General features: G+C 41.0%; 1 protein-coding gene across 2 annotated transcripts in view; it reads right to left on the bottom strand.

The window, feature by feature from the left end:
* Positions 1–22,622, bottom strand: part of shisa7b (shisa family member 7) — a 50,556-nt gene that overhangs the window by 11,563 nt on the left and 16,371 nt on the right. The window contains exons 3-8 of one of the 2 annotated variants that reach the window (XM_082521110.1): positions 13,955–17,035; positions 10,484–10,723; positions 9,725–9,841; positions 8,598–8,740; positions 5,227–5,295; positions 1,527–1,748 (exon numbers count right to left, since the gene is read on the bottom strand). In XM_082521110.1, coding sequence (XP_082377236.1) covers positions 1,527–1,748; positions 5,227–5,295; positions 8,598–8,740; positions 9,725–9,841; positions 10,484–10,723; positions 13,955–14,367 — 1,204 coding nt within the window. In that variant the 5' untranslated portion in view covers positions 14,368–17,035. The remainder of the gene's footprint in view (positions 1–1,526; positions 1,749–5,226; positions 5,296–8,597; positions 8,741–9,724; positions 9,842–10,483; positions 10,724–13,954; positions 17,036–22,622) is intronic. The other variant, XM_082521111.1, reaches the window with a different exon arrangement.

Genomic DNA, 22,622 nt, shown 5'->3' with positions numbered 1-22,622 from the left:
GTCAAGAAAAGCCAATTTTCACCTACTTCGTCTGCCCCCAGGTTGATCAGCATAGCAGCAGCACAGTATAATCAAGAGGAAACAAACACAAAAGTGTGTGTCACTGTTATGCAGAGACCCCAGATGACGGGCAGTTTGTGTTTGACACCAAAAAGTTTTAAAGGGATGCAGAAGAAGTCAATCTTTAGGCAGGAGTATGTGCAAAAACATGGTAATTAACAGCAAAAGAAAAAAAATCAATCAAGGAAACTAAAATAAAACTAAAGAAAATACTAAAATACTACAGAAATCACTCTCTCACGTTCCCCTGCTTCTGCCCCAGTCACTCTCTGCTCTGGACCTAATCAAACATGTCTTCACTCCCACTGGTTACCAGCTGAGTCCCAGGAACACTGAGGACTCATCAGAGGCAAAACAATTAAACGAATTAAGTCTGGTTGAATTCAGCTACCAAAATACACCAAAAACAGAAACACACGTGATCAGTGATGACACACTCCACTGACAATATCTGGGAGTTGGGCACAGTGAAAAGGGGGAAGGCGTGACAGCTCCACTGTCACACTGACAAACTGCTTGTTTAGCTTTCTACTTTAAATTTGGTGCATTTCTTTTAAACTTTGCTGCAGGCTGACAGCAGCCGTCCTCTCTCTGCCTGTGATACCTGCAGGGTTGAGTTTAAAGGAGAGCACGGCATTTTCTGGTTTTTATGAGATATTTTAGATTTAAATGTCAGTTTAAAGACATTTGCATTAATAGAATATATGTTTTATTGCAATTTCTCCAGGAATTGCACACTTCTAGTTTACTGGCAACCTGCCCAGTGTGTACACTTGTTGCTCAATGTTAGCTGGGACAGACTCCAGCCATTCTGTAATCTTATTTGGACAAGCTGCTAAGAACATGGATGGATTTTACACTAAAAGATGGAGGAATTCTCCTGCAGGCAGGGTCAAATGAAAGATGCCATAAAGTGAATAAAAGTGTAGCGATCGAAGTTTTGAGAGTCCATCATCGGCTTACTAGTCCTCACTTTATGACAAACAGATGCAGATAATGTTTTTGTGTATGCTCTGTCCTCATCGTAGGTGCTGTGAAGATTAATCAGCAGTTTTCTGAACACAGAAAACTGTTATCTTCTGTGTTTTGCGGGGCCGGTGTTACAGCCCCTTCTTTGCCTTCTGGCCAAACTTGGTCTTTTTTGAAACTTCCAAATCAATCTGCTATAGTTGCTCTTTTTTGTGATTCACAACTACGTCCTATAAAGTCTCAAAGTATAAACTTTTAATTTATCTTTGTATGACTACATTTGCTTTTTTTCATAATAAAAAGTAATGATTTCTTTGAAAATTTGTAGTGTAATCATCAACACTTAAGAACCAATCAGACACAGCTGAGGCCTTGTGTGCGTTGTTTCACTTGAAAGCTCCCAGTGGTCCTGAACGCTCAATCACTCCCACTTCATCCCTCACTCCGGTTTCCCTTTTTCCTCCTTTTCCATCCCTTTATCTCCCCCAGCGACTCACCCAGCCTCTTCAGCGAGCTGTAGCGGTTGATCTCAGGTTTCATGTTTGCATCGTAGGACGGTGGCAGCTGAGCCAGGTTGTGGAAGGAGTGCGAAAAAGACGGGTGGCTGCTGTTGTGTCTCAAGACGCTGCCGCCGCCGCCTCCCGCACCTTTGCTGCTACCAGAAATCAGGGTGGGCCCGGAAGTGAGCTGGGGGGTGTTGTTCATGCGGGATCCACGCTCTTGAGAGAGAGAAAGACAGAAAGAGGTGGAAAAAGGAAAGAAGAGATAGATGGAGAAGTGAGGAGGAGATGAGGGGGAGAAAGGAGAATGAAGGAGAGAGAAGGTTTGGAGGATGAAAGGAATGATGTGTAAGTGTAAAAGAACAAAGAGAAGGAAAAGAAGAAGTGAAAGAGAGAACAAGAGAAGATTATACAAGCTGGTTAACTATCAGTAAACAGGAAGTGTCTCTGAGCTCCATGGAGACCATCTATTAATACAACTCTGTGCTGTTCATCTGAGGCTCAATAAGACGAACGTATCAGCCACATGTAAATACACAGAAATACACTGATAGCTTCAGGAATCTACACACTCAAGCACACGCACATATTCACATTTATGCAAAGTGCAAAAGCAGCACAGCGATCAATAGACATAAAAAATGATTTGTCTTATGTAAGGTTTGCGGTATGGGGGAGGGGCAGGGGTGTCTGTTTTGCGGCACGTATACTCATATCCATTACATCATAAGGTGTACAAGTACATTCATAGTTTCCAAACAGCAAACAAACAGCAGTGGAAATGACCCAACATGTAGGTGCGCACAGGTCACCTGACATGTGTCGGATCTGTACATTCAAACAGAGGACAGAGGGACACATCTGCAGTGGACAAACACATGCCAGCCATCGCTGGATTAGCATTACAGAGGAATCTGAGAAGCTCGATTGACTGCTAAATGTCAGCAGAGGATGTTTGAAAGGTTAGAAATGTGAGGAAAAACTATGAAGCAGCGATTAAAGCTTGCGTAACTGTGGCCATTTGCTGCTGCTTCCTGTCTTAGACGCAGATATAATCAATGGTGAGTCCATTCGGGGCGGTAACAGCTATGGGCTGCGATCTTGTTAAGATAACTGCAGGACATATACTGGTCATTGACCATTGACAGTAATGGGCAATAATGGCCAATGTTGTCTCTGTTAAGTGCCACCCAGGGAACACACGCCACATCGACTTCTGTACCGTGAATTCTACATACACTCACACATACACACACACGGTGGGGAAAAAGCAATGCTAGCTCTGAGCTCTGAGATCATATGGCTGTAAAGCAGGAGCTGAGCAGCAGGATGCAGGCTGTGGAGGAAATAAAAGGTAGAAAGCATCAAATGTCCTACCAATTGCTCTGTGTTTTTGTGCCACCATGCTAAATTAGCCTGGTAATTTCCATGAGTGAGAGGTAATTGATTTTTTTTTTTTTTTTTTTGAACACCTACGATGGCTGACAGAGGTTTGGTAATGGTGTCCGGGAAAAATGAACTTTGCTCAGTGTGAGCCGAGTATGTGACTCAGAGAGTTGAGGGGTTTGTGATTGTGTTGTACCAGGAGGCTGGTAACTTTAACACAGGAGGGAACCAGACAAGTGATGCAAAGGAGGTTCTAAAGTCTAAAATCTCACCTTTAGAATCAAAAATATTGAGTACAAACCGGCACAACTGAAGTAAAATCATCAAAATTCTTGGGACTGAAAGTTCAAATATATCAAAGACTTGAAGTGAAGGGCATCTCCTTTATCCAACAGCCTACAGTTTATTTTTATTTTGTTAATTTTAGGTTTGTACTTCCTAATTTGTGCCTGTGTGTCTGGTTGTTTCCTGGCCCAAGACGATTCCCCATAATTTGCATTAACAAGTAATGCCCCCTTAGACCGGGGGTTGTCAAAATGCAGTTCACGGGGGAGCAGTGAGGCACGTGAACGTAACAAATACACTAAATCTGTACATTTTATTCATCCACTTGATGATATAACAGTGCAGAAGCAAACCAAGGGAACATTTCTCTTTAGTCATCACAGCTGACTAAACCTTCCTAACACTGAAAAGCACAGCTGGTGTCAACAAATGTCACCTCACTAATGGTTTAAAACTATAAACCGGCACAGAAAACAATAATTACCCACATAAGCTATTACTCCAAACCTAAAGGCGCGTGCATTTTCTTGTGCGGCCCTCAATCACATACCTAAAATGTCACATAGTTTTATAACAACCTTGTGATGTATTAGACCTGTTAAATCACACAGCGCTGCACAAAATGGCTGAATTTAGATTAAATACAGCAAACGCTAAATTATATATTTAATAGTTTCTTTGTAAGGAAAGACATAAAAAGCAAAAACCGTGTTGTTTAGGTTTTTTTTGACTGTGTCGGGTTTTTGCATAAGGTAGGAAATGTCTTGGGGTTTACCTACCTTATGATTGGCAGGTTTAGCTTAATGGTTAATCACAGTCATCATCAAAACCCCAAGATGTGTAAACCGGCTCATTTATAGACCAATTTACTCCTAAAAATATGTTTTATTTTGTCTATTGACGGTTTTGATTTAGAAAGTGATGAAGACAAACACATTTCTAACTGCACCTTTAACTCCTCCAATAAAATCTGCCTTTATCTGATATTCAGATTTCTACTCTTGAAATCTATGCAATAAAACTCATGCATATTTAGATACACCAATAGAGACATTAGTGTCTTTTGCATATGCTGCTTTTCAATTTTTCTGTGCTCTCTGTGTTTCTAGGACCAGAAAACTTTATCTTTAATGTAAGTCACTGACTAGTTTTATGTAATAATACAAAATGTTTACACTTTTTGCCCCGTAGTGTCTCTACTTAGATGAATTAAGTTGAAAATGATGATGTAATTGTACTTGCTGGTTAATATTTGCTGTCCTCTCAGCCGGTTTTACTCTTTGCTGTTGCCTTCTTGTGTAATCCGCTGCATGAGGGGCACATGTAGGTGTAATAGCTTGCAAAAACTGGCACTGAAACAACTTAAAAAGTTAAATGGAAATCATGCTCATCTCCATCAACACCATCATATTTCCATGGCAACCTTATCCTGTATCCTGTCAGAGTCATGTTAGAGGCATAAAATCAGCCTTCGCAGATAATTATCTGACTTGCAGTAGGAGTTCATGTGTTTCCTGGGTGCAGCACAATGACCTTTGGTGGAGATGAATCACTCGCGCTAGCATTGCTTTTCTGTTTTCTTCGTGTAAAGCCTGCGAAAACAGACTCGGGTTAAAGCGGTGACCTCCTTCGAAGTTTGGTATCACACTTGCACATCACTGCTGCACAGAGAGAGGAGGAAGGACGAACAAGCACATCTGGAAGCAGGCTTGTGGGGGGGAGTGAGTGAATAGGGAAGACGGGCTTGCATTAAGCAAAGGGCAGGCCAGACAAGTTTAAGCTCACACTCTTATGAAAGATCTGTCAGATTCAACACAACCGTGTGACGGGGGAAATCACTGGAAACGTACAGCACGCTGTGATTTCGAGCACAAATCTGCGCGTAGCCACAGGGTGGGGTTGACAATGGCACAGCTGTTTTAAGAGCGCAGCACAACAGGCCGTCATACTGACATCGAGACAGACAGACAGTGGTGGAGGTGAGGCCGCGAGTCCGGCTCACTGGGCTGCTAACCACGAGGCTTACCGATGGTAGCAGAGTGTTTGGGGCTGGAAGCAGACCCCTGCTGGTTAAAATGATGGTGCAAGTTCCCAGCTGCAAAGAGAGCAGAGCCGACAAACTGATGGGACAGCCACTCGAGAGACACGGGAGGCATGTCGAGTAAGCATTTGTGTCAGTAAAGAGACAGAGAGAGAGAGAGAGACAGTGGGTGAGACAGGACAGTGAGAGGGGAGGACAGAAAAGAGACAGACTCAGTCCCTCCAGGAATGAGCTGACTTTTGCATTTCTTATTTAAATGACAAAGGTTGTCGCAATTAACTGAATCGAACTGGCAACCCCCAGATTAAATCTTTTATGCAACACTGGCAAAAGTGAGGTCGTTTGGTTTTTACTTTGCATTGTGAAGCAGCACGCGAATATCCTTAAACGGTCATCTCAGGTGTAGAAGCCACACCCACCTGCTATTAAAGTCTCTTTGCAAGTGGCAGCCAATGAGAATAAAGGTTTTTCAAATGTTACAATTAACAATTATTTTGAACTGTGACTCATACAAAGCACCTCTAGCAGAGTCTAGAGTTGGAAACATGCACAGTGGGTCCTTTTAAAGCAAAGTTCCAACTCTTTAAAGTGCAGATTTTCACCGTCTTTCCCTTTTTATGATTGCAAGCTGAGCTTTAGAGTAACCGTTGGACACAAGAGACTGAAAAGACACTGCCGTTTTCTAGCAATTCAAAAGCTGAATTGTTATTCAACAATAAAAAAAAAAAGATTTCTCAGCTCCTGTCTGTAAACTACACAAAAAATCTAGTTTCATAATTTCTGCAGTTGCTAAAATGTGAAGCTTTGGTACTACAAGGCGCTCTTACCATTTTTACCTCAAGAGAATCAAGAGCAGCTAAATAAATAATTTAAAAAATCCACTATATTTGGCACATTTTTCATCTTTTCTTGGCTGGAATTTGCAATTTTCCAACCTTATTTGCAGAGTCAGAGAACAATCGAATTCCTAGAGAGGCTGAAAGAAGAGAGAGCTGGTTTAGTGAAAGACGAGACAGAGCGACAGAGAGATAAAGCAGAGGTAAAGAGAGAAATGTGTGTGTTTCATTTCTGTGATTTTCCTGTGTGAGAAAACAGAAACATTCATGTCCTTCTGATAATCACCAGAGAGGAAAAACTTTGTGAAATCACACAAACGCTGCGTTTAATTCTATGATCGTGTTGACTTTAGTGTTCTAGTGTTTGCAGCATTTTTCCTCAGCAGATTCAACACAAAGCTCCTCTGTGTGTGGGCAACATAAGCATCTAAATAGGAGTGGAGGTTTTTCTTATATTAAAGCTTAAATCATGAGATTCAACCTGAACATTTCATACAAAATATAAAACACATCCCCCTGTGGTAGCACTATTTAGAAAAAAGTGACAGTCAACATAAAGGAACCTTTAAAAGACACTTTTTAAAACACTGATGAGCCAAAACATTGGGACCACCAGTCTATTAACCTGTTAGTACTTTCTGTGTGCCTAAACCAGCTTAAGGTGCTCATTTCTCCCATACCTGACATAATACCCTGCAAAGCTGGCTGTTCGTGCAGACTGAAACAATTATTCAGGGTGAGAATTTGACTCTATCCCAGGCTACTTAGTCTAACCATATGTGTTATTTAAGCACCATATCTTGTTTCTCCTGAGTGATAAAAAGAATTCACTTTCATGATATGTTTGTGTCTCATTTTGGCTGTAAATTACAATCAATAGAAGAGTGAAGGGAGGGTGGAGAGAGTGTGCATACATAACTTACAGCTTTTTTAGGATATAATTATTAAAGTTATCTGTGATACTAGTAGGTATATGGAAACTCCCTTAAGGTTGAAATCTGTTTGTCTTGTTATACAGATGAGCTGCACAGTCTGTGTTTCAGGATAAGCTAACATTATGAAGTTGCAACAATCGGAGTACCTGCTGCAGCAGAAGCAGGTTTCCATCCCGTGCTTTGCAGAGAAAAGAGTGCTGGCATGCTGTGGTATAAAGGTGACCGTGACTGAGTCACTGCTCAAATTAATAGCAGGCCAAAGTCCCCCAAATGCTACACTCACCCTGCGGAAAACACTGGCTGGAGACGGCACAACCAAAAGGATTGTAACTGTGTCCAATGATCTTGTCATCTTCACAAAGGCTTAAATTATTTATAAAAGGGAGTGAGTGTGTTTGCAATTGAATGTCAGTTAAGCTGTTTATGATAAACCACAGTTAACTTTGGTAAAATGTTAAAAATCACAAATCTGTTGCTGAGCTACATACACGGAAAACCTAATTTAAGAAAACTTCATATTAACTACTTACAGTCAGAGTCCAGCCAGAAGCTCATACATATTAAATAGAAACTCAGATGGTCCTCCACAAATAGTGACATAGTTGATTGCAAAATGACATAACCTTTCTTTTATATAGAAACATAAGCAGAGAACAACTAAATGGCAGCCAGTGAATCAGATCCTTGATTGCAAACAGATGTGTCGGAGACAAGTTTGCAACATTTCTGCAGTCTGTCTGAGTTTGAACATTACACCAATTATTTGCAGACCTTCTCCAGTCTGTCTGTCAGTGACTGCATTCAGTCCGAGTTGGACCTCGATTGTTTGGAGACAAACTGACGCTCACCAGGTGGCTTCTACAATTGCAAAACAATTGAAAGTGGAAAGTAACCAACTTGATTGCAACAACAACTAGCTGCAATCATTTGTAGACTGGGAAAAAAAACCAAGTGCAATCACTGGACAACCAAGATTTTCCTGGTTGCAAGGAGTTTGGTGTCCTATTGAGCGAGTGGTTAGACCAGGAAGTATCCTCATCCTCCCAATGGGCAAATTTAAGCAAAGTTATTTCCTTCATCTGTGAGTGGTCAAAATGTTTCAGCTCATCTGTGTGCAGGTCATGTTTGTGCAGAAATATAGAAAGCTGAATGAGAATTAACCTTTAAAAAAATAAAACACATCTCTAAACATTTTATTTTTCAGATTTAAAAACTGTTAAATTCAATGCATACTTTTATGTTTTAATTCAGATGAATACATTTTTGCAAGATCACTTGAGTAATAAAGAGCAGAAGGTGAATCCAGACAGGAAGCCAACCCTTTAAAAGTCTGAATCCATGTTGTTTCATTTCAAAAGACCCTCTGAGATTACTGATGTTAAACAATAATCTCAGGGGGCTTTTTTAAATGAAACAACATCTGGCAACAATTCACTCACAACAAATGTATTCCACCTGAAGTAAGAAGTGTGTTGCTGATATTTGAAACAAGAGCAGCGACAATTACCACCTTTTCCACTGGGGACGAGACAAGCTGGCCTCATTCGAATGCTCGTTTAACCTGAATATAATAATCGTCACTCACTGCGGTTGTCTTTGATCTGCAGGATGGGGGTGTACAGGTTTTTGGATGTGCGTCCGTCTGAGGTGGTCGTCAGCACTGTGCTGTTGTTCCTCTCGCCCTGCTGCACGGGGCTCGACTGGTGACGCAAGATATCCACCAGTGATCTGACGCAGCAGCGGGAGGACGGAGGGAGAGAAGCACGAGGGCAGAAAGACAAGAGGAACAACAGATGTGAGGAGAATAGTGAGAAAAGATCATGTGGAGGAAACATTTTCTCAGTCAGTTATACTTCAGAGCACTTTCCAAATGTGTCCAAAGCAATCCTATCATTGAAAATAATGCAGTTACGTTTCACTTTGATCTGTTTGTAAATCTTCTAAAACCTCAGTCTCACATGTCTTAAAAGTTTTCATGTTCCGCTGCAAACTGAGACGTTTTAACACCTCACCTCTGGCTGAAGATCATTATTATTATTATTATTATTAATATTAATATAATCGCATGTGTAATATATAATCATTTACCAAGATAGCAACAACTAGATTAAAAGGAGACATGAATAATTGGTTTCATAGACACAATTTCTGTAACTGAAAGCTGAAATGAGTCTTAAACTTGCATTGTTTCCAATGGCCAGCAGGGGGAGACTCCCTCTGCTTTTCCAGGTTCATTGAAGTCTATGAAAAAAAGAGCCCACCGGTCACCTGATTTATGACCTCAGTAAACACCTTCCTGACTAGTTTAGGGGCTCAGTCACTAGTTTCTTGTTTAATACAACAAGCGTATTTTATAAGTTATAGTATGGCTTACTTAAAGTACCTTTTAGGGCAGAAATGACTTGTGATTGACAAGTTGGCCATATGCACCTCTACAGGTGACTAAGATGATTCTCTTCAAACTAGGACTTCACCCATCTTTATATGCAGACATTTCACAGATATTTATTGATCATAAGCATACGTTTTGCATTTGAATTTTTAGAAAGACATTTCAATTTAACTTTTTTCTCTGAATGGTCTTTTCTTAGCAGCGTTTAATGCCTGGCAGAATCTGGCTTCACCGTCTGTGCTCCTCGTGGATAGCATCGGGTTTCGTGTCTTTGCTGTACGTCTAAACTGAGAAGCCAAGCACCCGTCCAGCAGTCTCACCTGGGCATGTTGATGTCTCGGTTTCGGGGTCGACGAGCCACCTTGCTGAAGGCAATCCTGACACCCACGGCCACCACCACAGTGAAGGAGATCACACCTCCGATCACATAGGCCGTGCTGTTTATAGAAAAGAAATTACATCAGGGCACTCAGCAGGAAAAACTACACGCTTTTCAGCTTCTTTTTCATTTTATAGTAAATTTTCAGTACGATTCATGTCTCTAGCCTTAATTGGAAATAATATTGTACTTCAAGTACAATTAGGGGCGCATCAATAGAAATTCATAGGTGATACTATTTTTCCTCATTGTTGCAGGATCAAACAAGAACTCTGTTTCATTGTTAAAAGTTTTTAGCTCCTCTTCAAGCAATTTTTTAACACACAGCACAAACTTTTTATTTTTACAAATAGCGTTTACAGAAAGTGTTACAAATTTTTAGAAAGATTTTAGTGCTTATGCAATTACTTCAACTTGTTTTTACCCTTGATTTCTTAAAAATGTGCTCAAAATGAAAAATCCAAAAGAATACCAACTCTATACCCCTGAAATTCATCTGTAAATAATAAATATGCAAACACATTATTTTTTAAAAACATTTAATGCAAATATTACTCATTAAATTAACTTGTTTCTGTCAAGATCGGGAGGTTATTTTGACAAATTATGCTGCTCTTTATTTATCTTTGCTTTCGAGATGATTCTAATATATTGTACTTTTCCTCTGATGGCTCTGTGACTGACACATCCAGACTCTGACCTGCTGCTCTGCTGCGGAAACGTCTCAAAGTCGGGGTCTGTTTTCACCGCGGGCACAGTGACGGGGACCTGCGGGTCAGCCCAGTCGGGGGACTTGTAGTTGGTGCAGGAATCCTGATCTAGCTGGTTCCTCTGGTGCTCGCAGCAGAACCGGTAGTGGCAGGTGCCGCAGCAGTAGATGTAACTGCCCTGGGAGCAGTTGAACGAGTTGTCAAATTGCCCCATCACATCATAGTAACCCCTGCGGAGTAAAGTTGGTAAAAACGTACCATTAATGCCGTCGTGTACCGCGCCTCTGCTGCTTAAGGTTCTTCTTTGACCCTGAAAGTTCACAGGATGTGAGCGTTTGGCATGCATCATAATTTCGATTTCTGCCAATACAATCTTCTCCCACATCTTTACCTCCTGACGCTACATTAAAGTACATTAAAGACAGAACTCTTAAAAAAAAAAAAAGAATGGTTATTTTCACTAAAACACTGGTGAAAAAATAATAACAGAATAGAGTGAATGTCCACAAACTGGTAGAGGTGTGATGCCTAGTGCTGTGATCTGGAGCTTGAAATATTAGTGAAATCTGAAAGCCATTTGTAAATTTACTGCCAGTCCTGAGCCTCTTTTAAGTGTTTGTGATACTCCATATCTCAGGAATGCAATACCCAGCAAACAACTGAGTGAGCTGCCTTTGTGTTGCATATGTGTAGTATACTGTTTATATGACATTACTGCTCCTCAGTGTTAAAATCATGCTTATTCGACAGTTTCTGCAGACTTTATCCACTATATGATCTTATGTTTAGCTGCCTGCTGTGCTGTCTGACCAGAGATTTATGTCACTGTTTTAAACTCTAGATTTAGGACAACTGTCAAGGGTCATGCTGGGTCCATTTAATGGATCAACTGGTCAAATACTGGACATTTTTTTCAAAACTGTGATCAAGCTTATTTTAATTCTACTCGGGTATATTTGCAGTTGCAGTATAATCCTGCAGTTGCTGTATTGTGTAGTTGAAGTTTTACGTAGGTGCATCCCAGGCTAGGCCCTAGCCTCAGGCTTTGGGGCCCCATTATACAGTGCCATCGCCAAAGCTCTGTAGCATTTATGCCTGCATGTAGGGTGCTATTGTCGCCACTCAGACAAAACCTCCACATCAGTGCTGATGTAGGAGGAGAAAAAGTCAAAAGCTGAAGCAAAGAAATCACATTTTTGTCCAAAGTCTCCTTTTTTCAAACTGTGATGGTACCGGCACAAACCGTGTGAGGTTACAAAAACTGAGAGGTGCACAACTGAGCACAACACCACCAAAGCAGAGGATGTGACATCACTGTTGTCTTGCCTTGTCATTTGCTGGGAGGAGAGTGGCAACTTAACAGTCACATTAGGGTTATGTGGCTCTACATTAGGTGTGGATGCAGCAGTGGGAGGTTTTTGTTACTGCTTTTGAACTGGCTTTGAAGCCTTTCATGGACTTCCCCTGACTGAGATATTACCTTTATTGTTGCAGGACCTCTCTGAGCACTCCGAGCTAAAACTCGTCGTCTCAAAGGCGATAAATGTTTTAGGTAAATCCTGCATTTGTTCTGCGGAGAGCTTTTTGGGCTCGCAGAGTAGCGCAAAGGAAAACGTAGAACGGAGCTCTGTCTTCACTGCAGCGCTTCGTGCTGCTTTCTTGTGCCTGAATGTAGCTGCTGTTGATAGTCGTAGCGTGTGGCTCGCCAACACACATCTGACTTAGAGCTGATTATACGTTGCTTAGCAACAGCAAGACGCCTCTCAGTGAAAAATATGAGCTTCTGTGAGATGAAGATCCGAGCTGAAGGAGGGGAATCATGATGTGCCTCGCTTTTATGGCATCCAGAGTGATCAAGCCATCACATTGATGGATGTAAATTAGGGCGATAAAAAGATCCGCAGGCCTTCGACGACGAGCAAAACTTCAGCACAGCGGAAGATATAAAACAAGGAAAATCGTGATATTTCAACTACATTTTTATTAAAAGCCATTTACGTTCATGTAATCTGATGTTTCTGTCTAGAATTTACTTTTTTTAATTCACATTTTGTATGTCAACTTAACCCCAGAACTAAAAATGCCTGAACAGCTGCTAAGAATTTAATTTCTGACCCGATTGTGGAATATGAGTTATGTCAGCTGTAGAAGAATTGGATGCTTCTCTTGGTACCATGACAAAACACATGTTGATGCTTTAACAGCTCACTCTGCTGACCTGCTATTCCTAATGGAGTATAGTTTTTCAAAACAGATTAAAATAGTTTGGATTAGAGCTACACTGATCCAAGCTTTTGTGCTCTGATACATTATCGAGACCTTGGCTTCAGCCCCACAGATTGGCCACACTGTTGCATCCACAATTTTCAACTCTGGAACAGTTACAAAAATGTATCTAATATAAAATGTATATAGATATTTGGAATGATTTTAGCTGACAAAAATGTGTTTCCATGTCCAAAGATTTCATTTTAGGTTACCTTAATAATTTAGCACTTATCCTCCTTTCCTGCTCAAACAATAAAAGATGTTTTTACGTGTCCTGTAATTCTAGTTAGCTCATACTGATGTCTCATCCAGTAACATTTCTTTGACATAATTATAGACTGTATATAAAGGATGGATGTGGGCATTGTGATATGACTCAGTGGTTGGTGAAGTCCCGTACTGAAGCTTTGAGTTCAGTTTTTTGACCGTCAGTGTCTGCTTTCAAATAAAGACATTACAGTCAAGGGATAATTCTGACTAAGGACACTGCATGCTCATACAGCACACATGGGCTCAACCCCATTCCGTTCCTATTTGATTAGAGAGAGTGTAAAATGTGAATGCAGCTTCCTAGTCTGAAAAATAAAGCCAACATAGACGTATAAAAGTCACTAAGATTTTTCAAATTTGGAACCATTCTACTAAAACTTATGGAGTTTAGCACAATTCAGCACAACATTCATCATGTTTCAGCTGAGTAGTTCAAAATGTGGCCGTATACTTTTTCCAAATTATTAAGAACTCCTGAGAAAACTGTTACCTGACTCATAAAGCACAGCCTTCTTTACTGTTCAAGTGACTCTAACATGGGACAATAATTTAAATGGCCATGCAATAAAAAAAAAACACTTAAAGCTAGAAAATGAGATTATAAACTCATTTGGAAAAGTTTTACTAACTAGTTAAAAATCAAGCGAGTAATTTTTCCATAGATTTTTACAACAGCTAACTTCTCTCTGCAGTTACAAGTCTCCCCCTGCTGGAGCTAAGACAATGCAGGTTTAAAGCGCCGCCATTGCATCGGCTTTCTGTTTAAAACGCCTCGACTTTGTTCATCTTTAATATTCATTTTATGGATATTAGTTAAAAGTTCTCACAACTAAAAGAGCCCACATACAGAAACATGTTCCATTAGCTTTTAAGACTTAACAAAAACAGTGATAAACACTACACAGAATTTCTGACAACATTACTTGCACAGGTCCACATCCACCAGCTGTCTCGGGGCTGGAGCCACCTGGGCCGCACCGAGGGGAGGCTTCAGTGCTGCCGTTACGTTCCTTGGCAACATGGACTGAGGGAGGGGCTTTGGTGGCAGCTCAGCCATGACCGGTGGATCATCCCCGTCCTCCACCTCTGCCGCTTTTGGCGGCACTTTGGGTCCGGCAGGCAGCCGTGGGAGTGGCGGCTTGTAGCCCGTCAGGAGGAACAAGGTGGTACTCGTTTTACCAGAAGCAGCAGAGCCGCCCCTGCCGGTCAGAGTCCTGATATCACCATCGACAGCGCGTCGCCGAGTGGTGATGGTTACAGTGGAAACAGCGAGGCAGGAGAAAAGCAAGAGGATAAGGGATAAGCAAAGCATCCCCTTTAATATTTTAGACGTCATTGTTTTATCACAAAGTTCTCGAGCCAAAAAAGTCACAAACAGCTTCAAATGTCAGCGAGATCCTCCAAAAAACCCCTCCATTACGAAAAGTTTTATCTGCAGTCTGATGAACTAATCCCTTGGGTTGGATTTCAGCAGATTCACGTTGTTCGAGCAGTGTTTCATGAATGCGTTTGGCGTGTCACTCCGTCATCTGAATGTAAACATTTCCGTCTGAATACAAATCCTTCCCATAAGCAGCGTTTGTAAACATTGAGGTCTTTTAGAGTTTTTTAGGCCCTATGCGATGTGTCTGTACAATGGCTGTAGACCTAAAGTAATCTAACTTAAAATTGATTAGAAATAGAGAATAATGTGGGTTTGTTTTATGGCAGCAGGTATTAAATGTTTAATTTTGGTCTGTCGGTCGACAAAGTGCCGTTTTACAGTCCGTTGGCCTAAAATCTTCAAAACAGGCAGTATTGAGACGTTTTCTGTAAACAAAATGAGTATGAAAAACTGTAAACTCGTCGTATAATGACTCGTCCAGAAGAAGAGTCCTATGTCTCTGAATGCAGGGTGTTCTGGGAGCTGTTTATGGCACAAAAGTCATGTAAGAAACTGCAATGAAAACTGTGGTCTGTAAACATTTAGTGCTGAATGTAAACTTTGTATTCAATGAGCTCTCACAGACGCTGGGTGTATTCTTCTCGGAGTTTGGCACTTCTGTTGTCCTGGGTGGAGAACTAATGTGTGAAAATTATACATGGAAATGAAATCAAATTAAACATCGAGCTCCGTGTGTCTCGTGTCTGTAAACAACAGTGCTGGCAGCTTTAGAGATCTCAGCTCTGTTTGGTGAACAAGCTGCGAGGAAGTCCGTGTAAATTTGGCACAAGCTGTTACTTAAACTTCTCTTACGCCACGCTCACAGTTTGCCCAATAAACCAAATCTCCCTTTCAAAGAATTTAGAGGAAGAGGAGCAGTAAAGGTCAGTATGCTTGAAATTTTGGTTTCGAACAATGGAACGGTGAATTTATGAGTCGTGGGCTGTGAGCGCAACTAATAAAGGTACTATCACTGACGGCATTAAGCAGCATCAAATCTATAAGAAAGAAGTCCTTCCAGCAGCTACCGGAGGACAGACATCAGTTCATTAAGCGAGCGTGTCAAGGCATTCACAAAAGAGTGATCGATGGCGAGGATCTGGTGGATGAATTACAGGAAGAGACGACAGAACAAAGCGAGGATCTATGTGCGTTTGATACCCTCGCGCGAGTGTCTTTGCTCTGAATTTAGCTTGGCCCAGCAGAAGAGGACGAAGGAGGGCTTGGGCCCGGTTCTAGCAGGGCAGCGAGGTTCTGCCCACAGAACAGACATGAAACTGTCCGGATTCATCCGTCAAGACAGAGGAACGCAGGGTGATGATGGGAACTCGACACGACCACTGCCACGCTTGACACCACAGGCTGTGCGATCTAAAAACACGCAGGTAGAAAAAACTTACAAAGCCGCTCTTTCATCCAAAGGAATGAAATTTCGGGTCACTAGCAGTTTCTTCATCGACTCCCTGAATGTGTGTGTGCGTGCACCGACGTGACTGAGGATCACTTTGTTGTAGAGACCTTCAACATCGTGAGCTCTGTAAATGTATTCGTATGGCTGGTGTTCAGTATGGCTTTAGGTTATGTTCTTTTTTGTTATTTTTAAATATCTTTACAAATTTGATTTCCTTCCACAAAAAATGAAAGTACAGTGAAAGGTTTTAAATTGCATGTTTTTAATAGAATAAAAGGAAGAACGCAAAAAAGGTGTAAGAGGTCACTGGGAGTAGATAAAGGGGGCTTTTTAGGTTGTTCGGCGCGGCGTAATCAAGAGCCACGTGTGGAAGAAACAGAAGACGACAAAAGGGCGAGAGGCCTCTCTCGTAGAAGCGACTGGAAGAAGGAGATAGGCAAAGTGTCAACAGTGTTTCACAGCGCAGACTGAAACGACGGCGTACCTCCGAGCCTTTGAGATAGCAGCAGCGGTGGCGGTGGTGTTGCCTCTGTTTATCTGTTTGATGTGGCTCGTGTTGCCTGTCAGTCAAACGCCGTCAGAGTTATCACAGCTTACCACACGCCTCCTCTGCTATGCATAACCATGAGCAGACCGACAGCTGGAGGATTTGTCTATAAAGCACTTTGAACCAATAATGCACTGATCGCCGCCCCAGTGAGAAAAATCACGAAGTTCTAACATTAAAAGCAGCAAACATCGACCAAACGGAATGGATATATAAACTTTTACAGACGTTATCTTGAAATTCAATGTGGTTTTAATGGGACGTTGGATGTTTTAATGTATTTGTGGGTGATGTATCCAAAGCTGGGTGACTAAATAAACTCTTTATATGAAGAGTTGTAGATTTTTTTGCTTCTTCTCTTGACACAGTCGGTTTGGCACCTGGTTTTGGTTGTGATTGGAACAAAAGAGCAGTCAGAAATCGTGATTCCAACCACATAAAAATAAAAAGAGTGGAAAAGGAGCAGGAAGTGTTCAGAGCCTCGGCTCTGAAAACAGCTGAGAAAGTCCTCCAGGAAAACCTCCACTTGGCACAGGGACGGTCCGGATCAGATCCTTTACTCTGTTTCTTCAAGTCTTCCCGTCTCTCACAGGTTCGCGTCCACTTCTTCACCGGCTTTCACACTGCAACATAAGAACAGGAAACACAGGGTGTTGTAAGACGTTTTGCTGAGCTGGCTGTTATTGGTGCAGCGTCTCCACAGAGATATACTCAACTTATGGTGGGGGATGGGCATGCTGTGAAAGGATGCTTTCAGAATTAAACCAAGTTGTTTGTGCTTAATAAATAAATGGCCAAGCTAATCAAGTTGCATTCCACATTCATAGACTGCAGCTGGCAGTCCTCGCTCTGCTCTGCAGCCTTGCCACATGAACCAGCGCTCCACCCGCTGCAAGTTCTGGTTAGGATGACTTTCACTGCAAAACAAGAACTACTTCTGCAGTCTGACCACAGCAGCACAGCAGCAACGTGGCAGCAGGTTAACTTAACACAGCAAGAGAGAGGCACTTCATCTATGTATTTATTAGTGGCTGAACTAATATTACTATATTATTAACTATATTAGTAATATTAGGGTTTGGTGGCATGTTTAAAATGTGTCTGTTTCCAACCAGAATTTGCTGTTATACTTGTCAGGTGTGTGCACCGAGCAAAGCATTTTTTCTTTTTGGTTGTGCTAGCTTGTCTCCTCTGCTTTGCTCTCTGTTTCACCATGTGCATAAGCTCCTCCCCCTACACAGAGCGAAAGACAACACTGGGAACAGGAGGAAAAAAGCTTTTAGCCCCCCCCCAAAAAAAAGCCTGCCAACATGCTGTATCAAAGTATGGTACGGCAGCTGCACTAAGGCGGACAGAGCGAGACTTCAGCGTGTAGTCAAGGCAGCACAGAAGATCATCGGCTGCTCTCTTCCCTCCCTGATGGGCATTTATTCTTCCCGCTGCCTCAGCAGAGCAGCAAACATCATCAAAGACAGCTCCCACCCTGGTTTTAACCTGTTCAGCCTGCTTCCCTCAGGGAAGCGCTACAGGTGCATCAACACAAAGACCCACAGACTCAAGAACAGTTTCTTCCCAAAGGCCATAACCACCCTTAACTCATACACTTACCGATAACACAGTCCCATCCCTCCATTTTCCCATTTCCCCCTATAAACCACCACTGTGCAATACCATGTTCTATGTGCAATAACCCGAACTGTATATACATCACACTATTTATTTACATATTTACTTTTTTACATCAGATTGTATATTTTTACATTTCATATATTTTGTTTCTGTTAATACTGCTCATATGTATATAGTGCTGCAGAACTGTTGGAGATGCTCTGTATCTCACTGAACAACTGTATAGTGACAATAAAGGCATTCTATTCTATTCTATTCTATTCTATTCTATTCTATTCTATTCTATATTGTCAAAACAAGGCCACAGCTCATTTAAAATGACCACTCCTGGTCTGAAATGTTTACACGATGGAGGGGTTAATGCTGCACACCTTTTTCTTCTGTTCACAAGGAGATTTTGAGACTGGCTTTGTTACTTCCTGTGTCAAGAAACAAAACCCTAGAATTTAAGTTGAGATTGAATTTAGGCAGGAAATCCGTTATTAGGGCAACTGCGAAACAAGCCAGGAGGCTGGTGGTAATTTCCTATACTACTCTTGCATTGAGTACAGCTTCTTGACACTGAAACTGTGCTCAGCTGAAGGAGCTACAGCACACAAACATACACAAAAAACATCAGCTGACAGAGGAGATGGGAGCAGCTGTGATGTGACTTTGATAAAAAAGAGAGCAGACGACATGACAGATGCCATATGGACTCATTTGACAGAAGGACAGAGGAAAGACAGACCACAGATGTGTGTCTGTGTGTGTGTGTTCTGTTTGCAAAATGAGGCCTCCAGTGTTGGGAGTGGGAGGCATGCATAAGAGCGCTCTCAGGAAAAAAAAATCTAACGCACCCTCATTTTCTTGCTCTTAATTAATGCTTGCAGTTTACACTTAAATCTGCTCTGACTGACATTTATTTCCTGTGACATCACAAAGTCTACAGTCATCTTGTTTAAAAAAACATGCAAGTTTCATAAAAAACATGGCATTATAATGCAGTGACAAACTAATGTAAAGCAACAAACAAACAGATATTATTTAGGTTATTCAATGCATCAGCTATTCTTCATATGCACATGTAACAAATCTCTGATCTGGGAATCAGGGATCATTATATTATCCTACTTCATATAACTGTCAGAGCAGGAGCAGAGAGCAGAAATGAAGATGGAGAATTAAATGTCTCTACGGGGCTGTGGATGAGGAGCTTAATGGCCAAATTGTCCCTGAGAAGTATTTTCTTAGGTTTTATTTTAAGTTATCAAAGTGTTTAAAGTATTTAAATCAACTAAAGCCTAAATGTGTTTTACTTTCAGAAGAAGAACAAGAAGAAGAACAAGAACAAGAACAAGAAGAAGAAGAAGAAGAAGAAGAAGAAGAAGAACAAGAACAAGAACAAGAACAAGAAGAACAAGAAGAAGAAGAAGAACAACAAGAAGAAGAAGAACAAGAACAAGAAGAAGAAGAACAAGAACAAGAAGAAGAACAAGAAGAAAGAAAGAAAGAAAGAAAGAAAGAAAGAAAGAAAGAAAGAAAGAAACAGTATTAAGGGTTTTTCTTCACTGGGTCAGTGTCTGGCTGCACTGGATGCAACTCAGGGGTTAGAAGAAGAATGGAGTCACTCTATGATGCAACAACATTTTCTATTACAGGAAGGGAGCAAAATATTGAAAAAAAACTGATAGAACAAACAAAACAAGAGTTAAAATAGAAAATTTCATCCAGTTTTATTTTCTCCTTGAAAGCAAAGGCAGCTTTTATTCTAATCAGTTCATTCATTTATAACCCGGTGTGCTGCTATCTACAGTTATTCCACTAGGAAAGGATCTAAATATATTTTGGATCTCAGTGTTTACGTGAATGGACAGCAAATATTAGTCTTCATAATCCACAGAAAAAATAATAACAGATCAGGTATTGTTTTCTTAATTTATACACGTGCGTGTATCCATCTGTAATAAAGAAAAATCACTCTGGGGTCACACCAGGAACAATTCCAGCATATTAATAACTATTTGCTGTGGCGAACTCTTGTTTATAATGCAGCTTAGAATACAAACCTTAACTTCTGTAATTAGAAGCCCCAAATTACTCTGGCGCCTCCAAAATCAAAATCCTGGCACTTCGCCTGACATATGCCACTACATGCCTCACAATGAAAACGTACACTGCTGTGCAGCACGGTTAAATGAGAGAGGAAAATATCTAGCTGACTAGTCCAAAAGTGTGAACACTTAAAATTGGGTTTAAAAAAATCGGTGTATAATAGAAAAGAGGTCTTGCTAACTACTAAAACATCTTTATTTCAATAGTTAGCTGCTGACTAACCAGGACGCCAACTTTTAATTTGTAGAGTCAAGTAGTAGAATCGATTCCCTCCCTTCTGGAGAAGCTTCATTAATGATTTGCCTTTTACAGTTAGATAACTGACTCTGAGACTATATTTGTAATAGGCTACTTTGTGATCTTCCCTGTAATAAGTCTCCATTGAGGAACAAGTCAGATGTTCTGACTGCCAGTTAAAAATCCAAATGAACAGTTTTTGAGGAAGACCGACTCCACATTAATTTGCAGGATGAACAATCCAGTAGAGAAACAGGCAAAAGTGCAGTAAACACTTCAGAAGGTTGCACACGAGGAAACATGAAAGCTGGCTGCAAAGCTTGAGTAACAAAAAAGAGCAAAGAAAGGAGAACATCTGCAGGTGTGAATACTGAGGACACTAATCCAACCCACGGAAGTGTAAGAAAAACAAGACTTCAGAATAAAACAGGAAGCAGAACTGAATAATCAGTTCTCCAAACATTAAAGAAATGTTCTTCCACACGTCTATTACCTCCTTTAGCAGAGGATACACTGGAGCATCGTTCATGAGATGGAAAGGAGATAATTAAATTCCATAATAACAGCACACCCTCTGACCAGAAAGAACAAATAAAAAAGTGGGACAAATCATGTACATGCTACTTATAGATGCATTTGCACTTCATGCCATAACCTGCAGATATGTTTTAGACTTCACTAACAGGCTGTTAAACCCTCAGCTGAACTCGGCTGAAATCAAACCTGCCTTTTATTGAGATGTCACGTTGTGTGAAGAGGATAGATTTAAGTTCCACATGTGAGTTTAACAAAGTGTGTTTAAGGTTTAAGGTGTATAATTCAGTTTCCATTAGTAATAGCCATTCATGGATTACAGCTGTTAAGACCATCATGATTTAATTTTTACTTTGGGTCAGCTTGGAGAAACGATGGATGGAGGGAATTTTAGTTCAGTCACTGAAATCCTAAACATGGAAGAGAAAAAGAATTACACTGGATCACATCTCTGGAAGGAAAAAATTAGAAAATACAATTTATTTTACTGTCCTCCTTCACACCCTTCCATCACCTCATGACATTTGATCACGTTTTGATGCTCAATCATCCAGGTAAGAAAATCCCAGAAAGTTGATTCTGACTTGGATGAGTGACAAAATGTTTCTTCTACTGAAAACACAACGTCTGAGATAAAGTGGTTAGAAAAAAGGAGTCAAGCCAGGATTGTACCACTGCAAGCCTGAGTGACATAAACATCATGATCAGACTGCTCGGGTGTCGTGGACCTGACATGTAGTTACAATTGTGGAGCACGTGGGTTCCAGAGTAGGGTATGCCACAGGGTTCAGACGGGTTTGCGGGAAATAACTAAACACAAAAGTCCTGACCTAACTCATTTTTAGGTTACTCTCTTAATTCAAACTCTGTGAAAATACCTCCATTGTTTTATTTCTACATCTGACTGTTGCTTCTTTCTGGAGCAAAGAAAAATGAGATCAGCAGCAGGACAAGAATCAGTCCCCAGAGAAACAACAATACCTACAGCCAACAAAAGCTCCAAAGGCAAAACAAGCAACAGTTAAAAAAGAAGAAGAGGAAAAACAGAATTAATTATTAAATATAAAAGGTTGAAGAGAAGAGTATAAGAGAACAGAATGTTCCAGGGTTAGGGTTAGAGCTGACAGGAACTATTTCTTGAGTCACAGTAACCTCAATAACGCGGTCCTCTCTGCTGGAAAGTTCTGGGCGCTCTGCTGCCCTGACAGCCTGGCTTCACATCAGCGTGCCTCGACCCTCCGGGGGCTTTTCCGACTCGCTTCCTCAGATGTTGTAATTAAGAAGCCTCCGCTGACAAATAGTTTGACTTCCACTGGCTTTCTAGGCAGTAAGAGTATTAATTCAATAATAAAAAAATCAAAATCTGTGAAAACGTGCACAGAAATAAAGATGTCCAGACTTCATGGATTAACATGGCGGGGTTAACACTGCGCTCTTCTCTGGGAAGTCAAAGTGAGGGGATTTTAAATTCATTGCGAGCGTGTTTATCAAAGGATATGCTGCTTGTTATTGTGCATTAATCTGTGATTAAGGGTCAAATTTGCAGTGAAAGAGCGGTCAGGAATATAATGCAACATAAGGAAATGGCTCCAAAATGTCCTGTGTGCCCTGTTTAAACCTCCTAATGAAACATTTCCTACAATACACGGCAGATAAACGATTCCAAACAGGAAATCAGAGCGGCATTAAGGCAGCCAAACACACACGCTATTAAAA

The sequence above is a fragment of the Aulonocara stuartgranti genome (genome assembly GCF_965226115.1).
Source record: "Aulonocara stuartgranti genome assembly, chromosome: 22".
NCBI classification, from domain to species: Eukaryota; Metazoa; Chordata; class Actinopteri; order Cichliformes; family Cichlidae; genus Aulonocara; species Aulonocara stuartgranti.
Note: the sequence above shows the minus strand (reverse complement) of the source record. Positions and strands in the feature narration are given on the sequence as shown.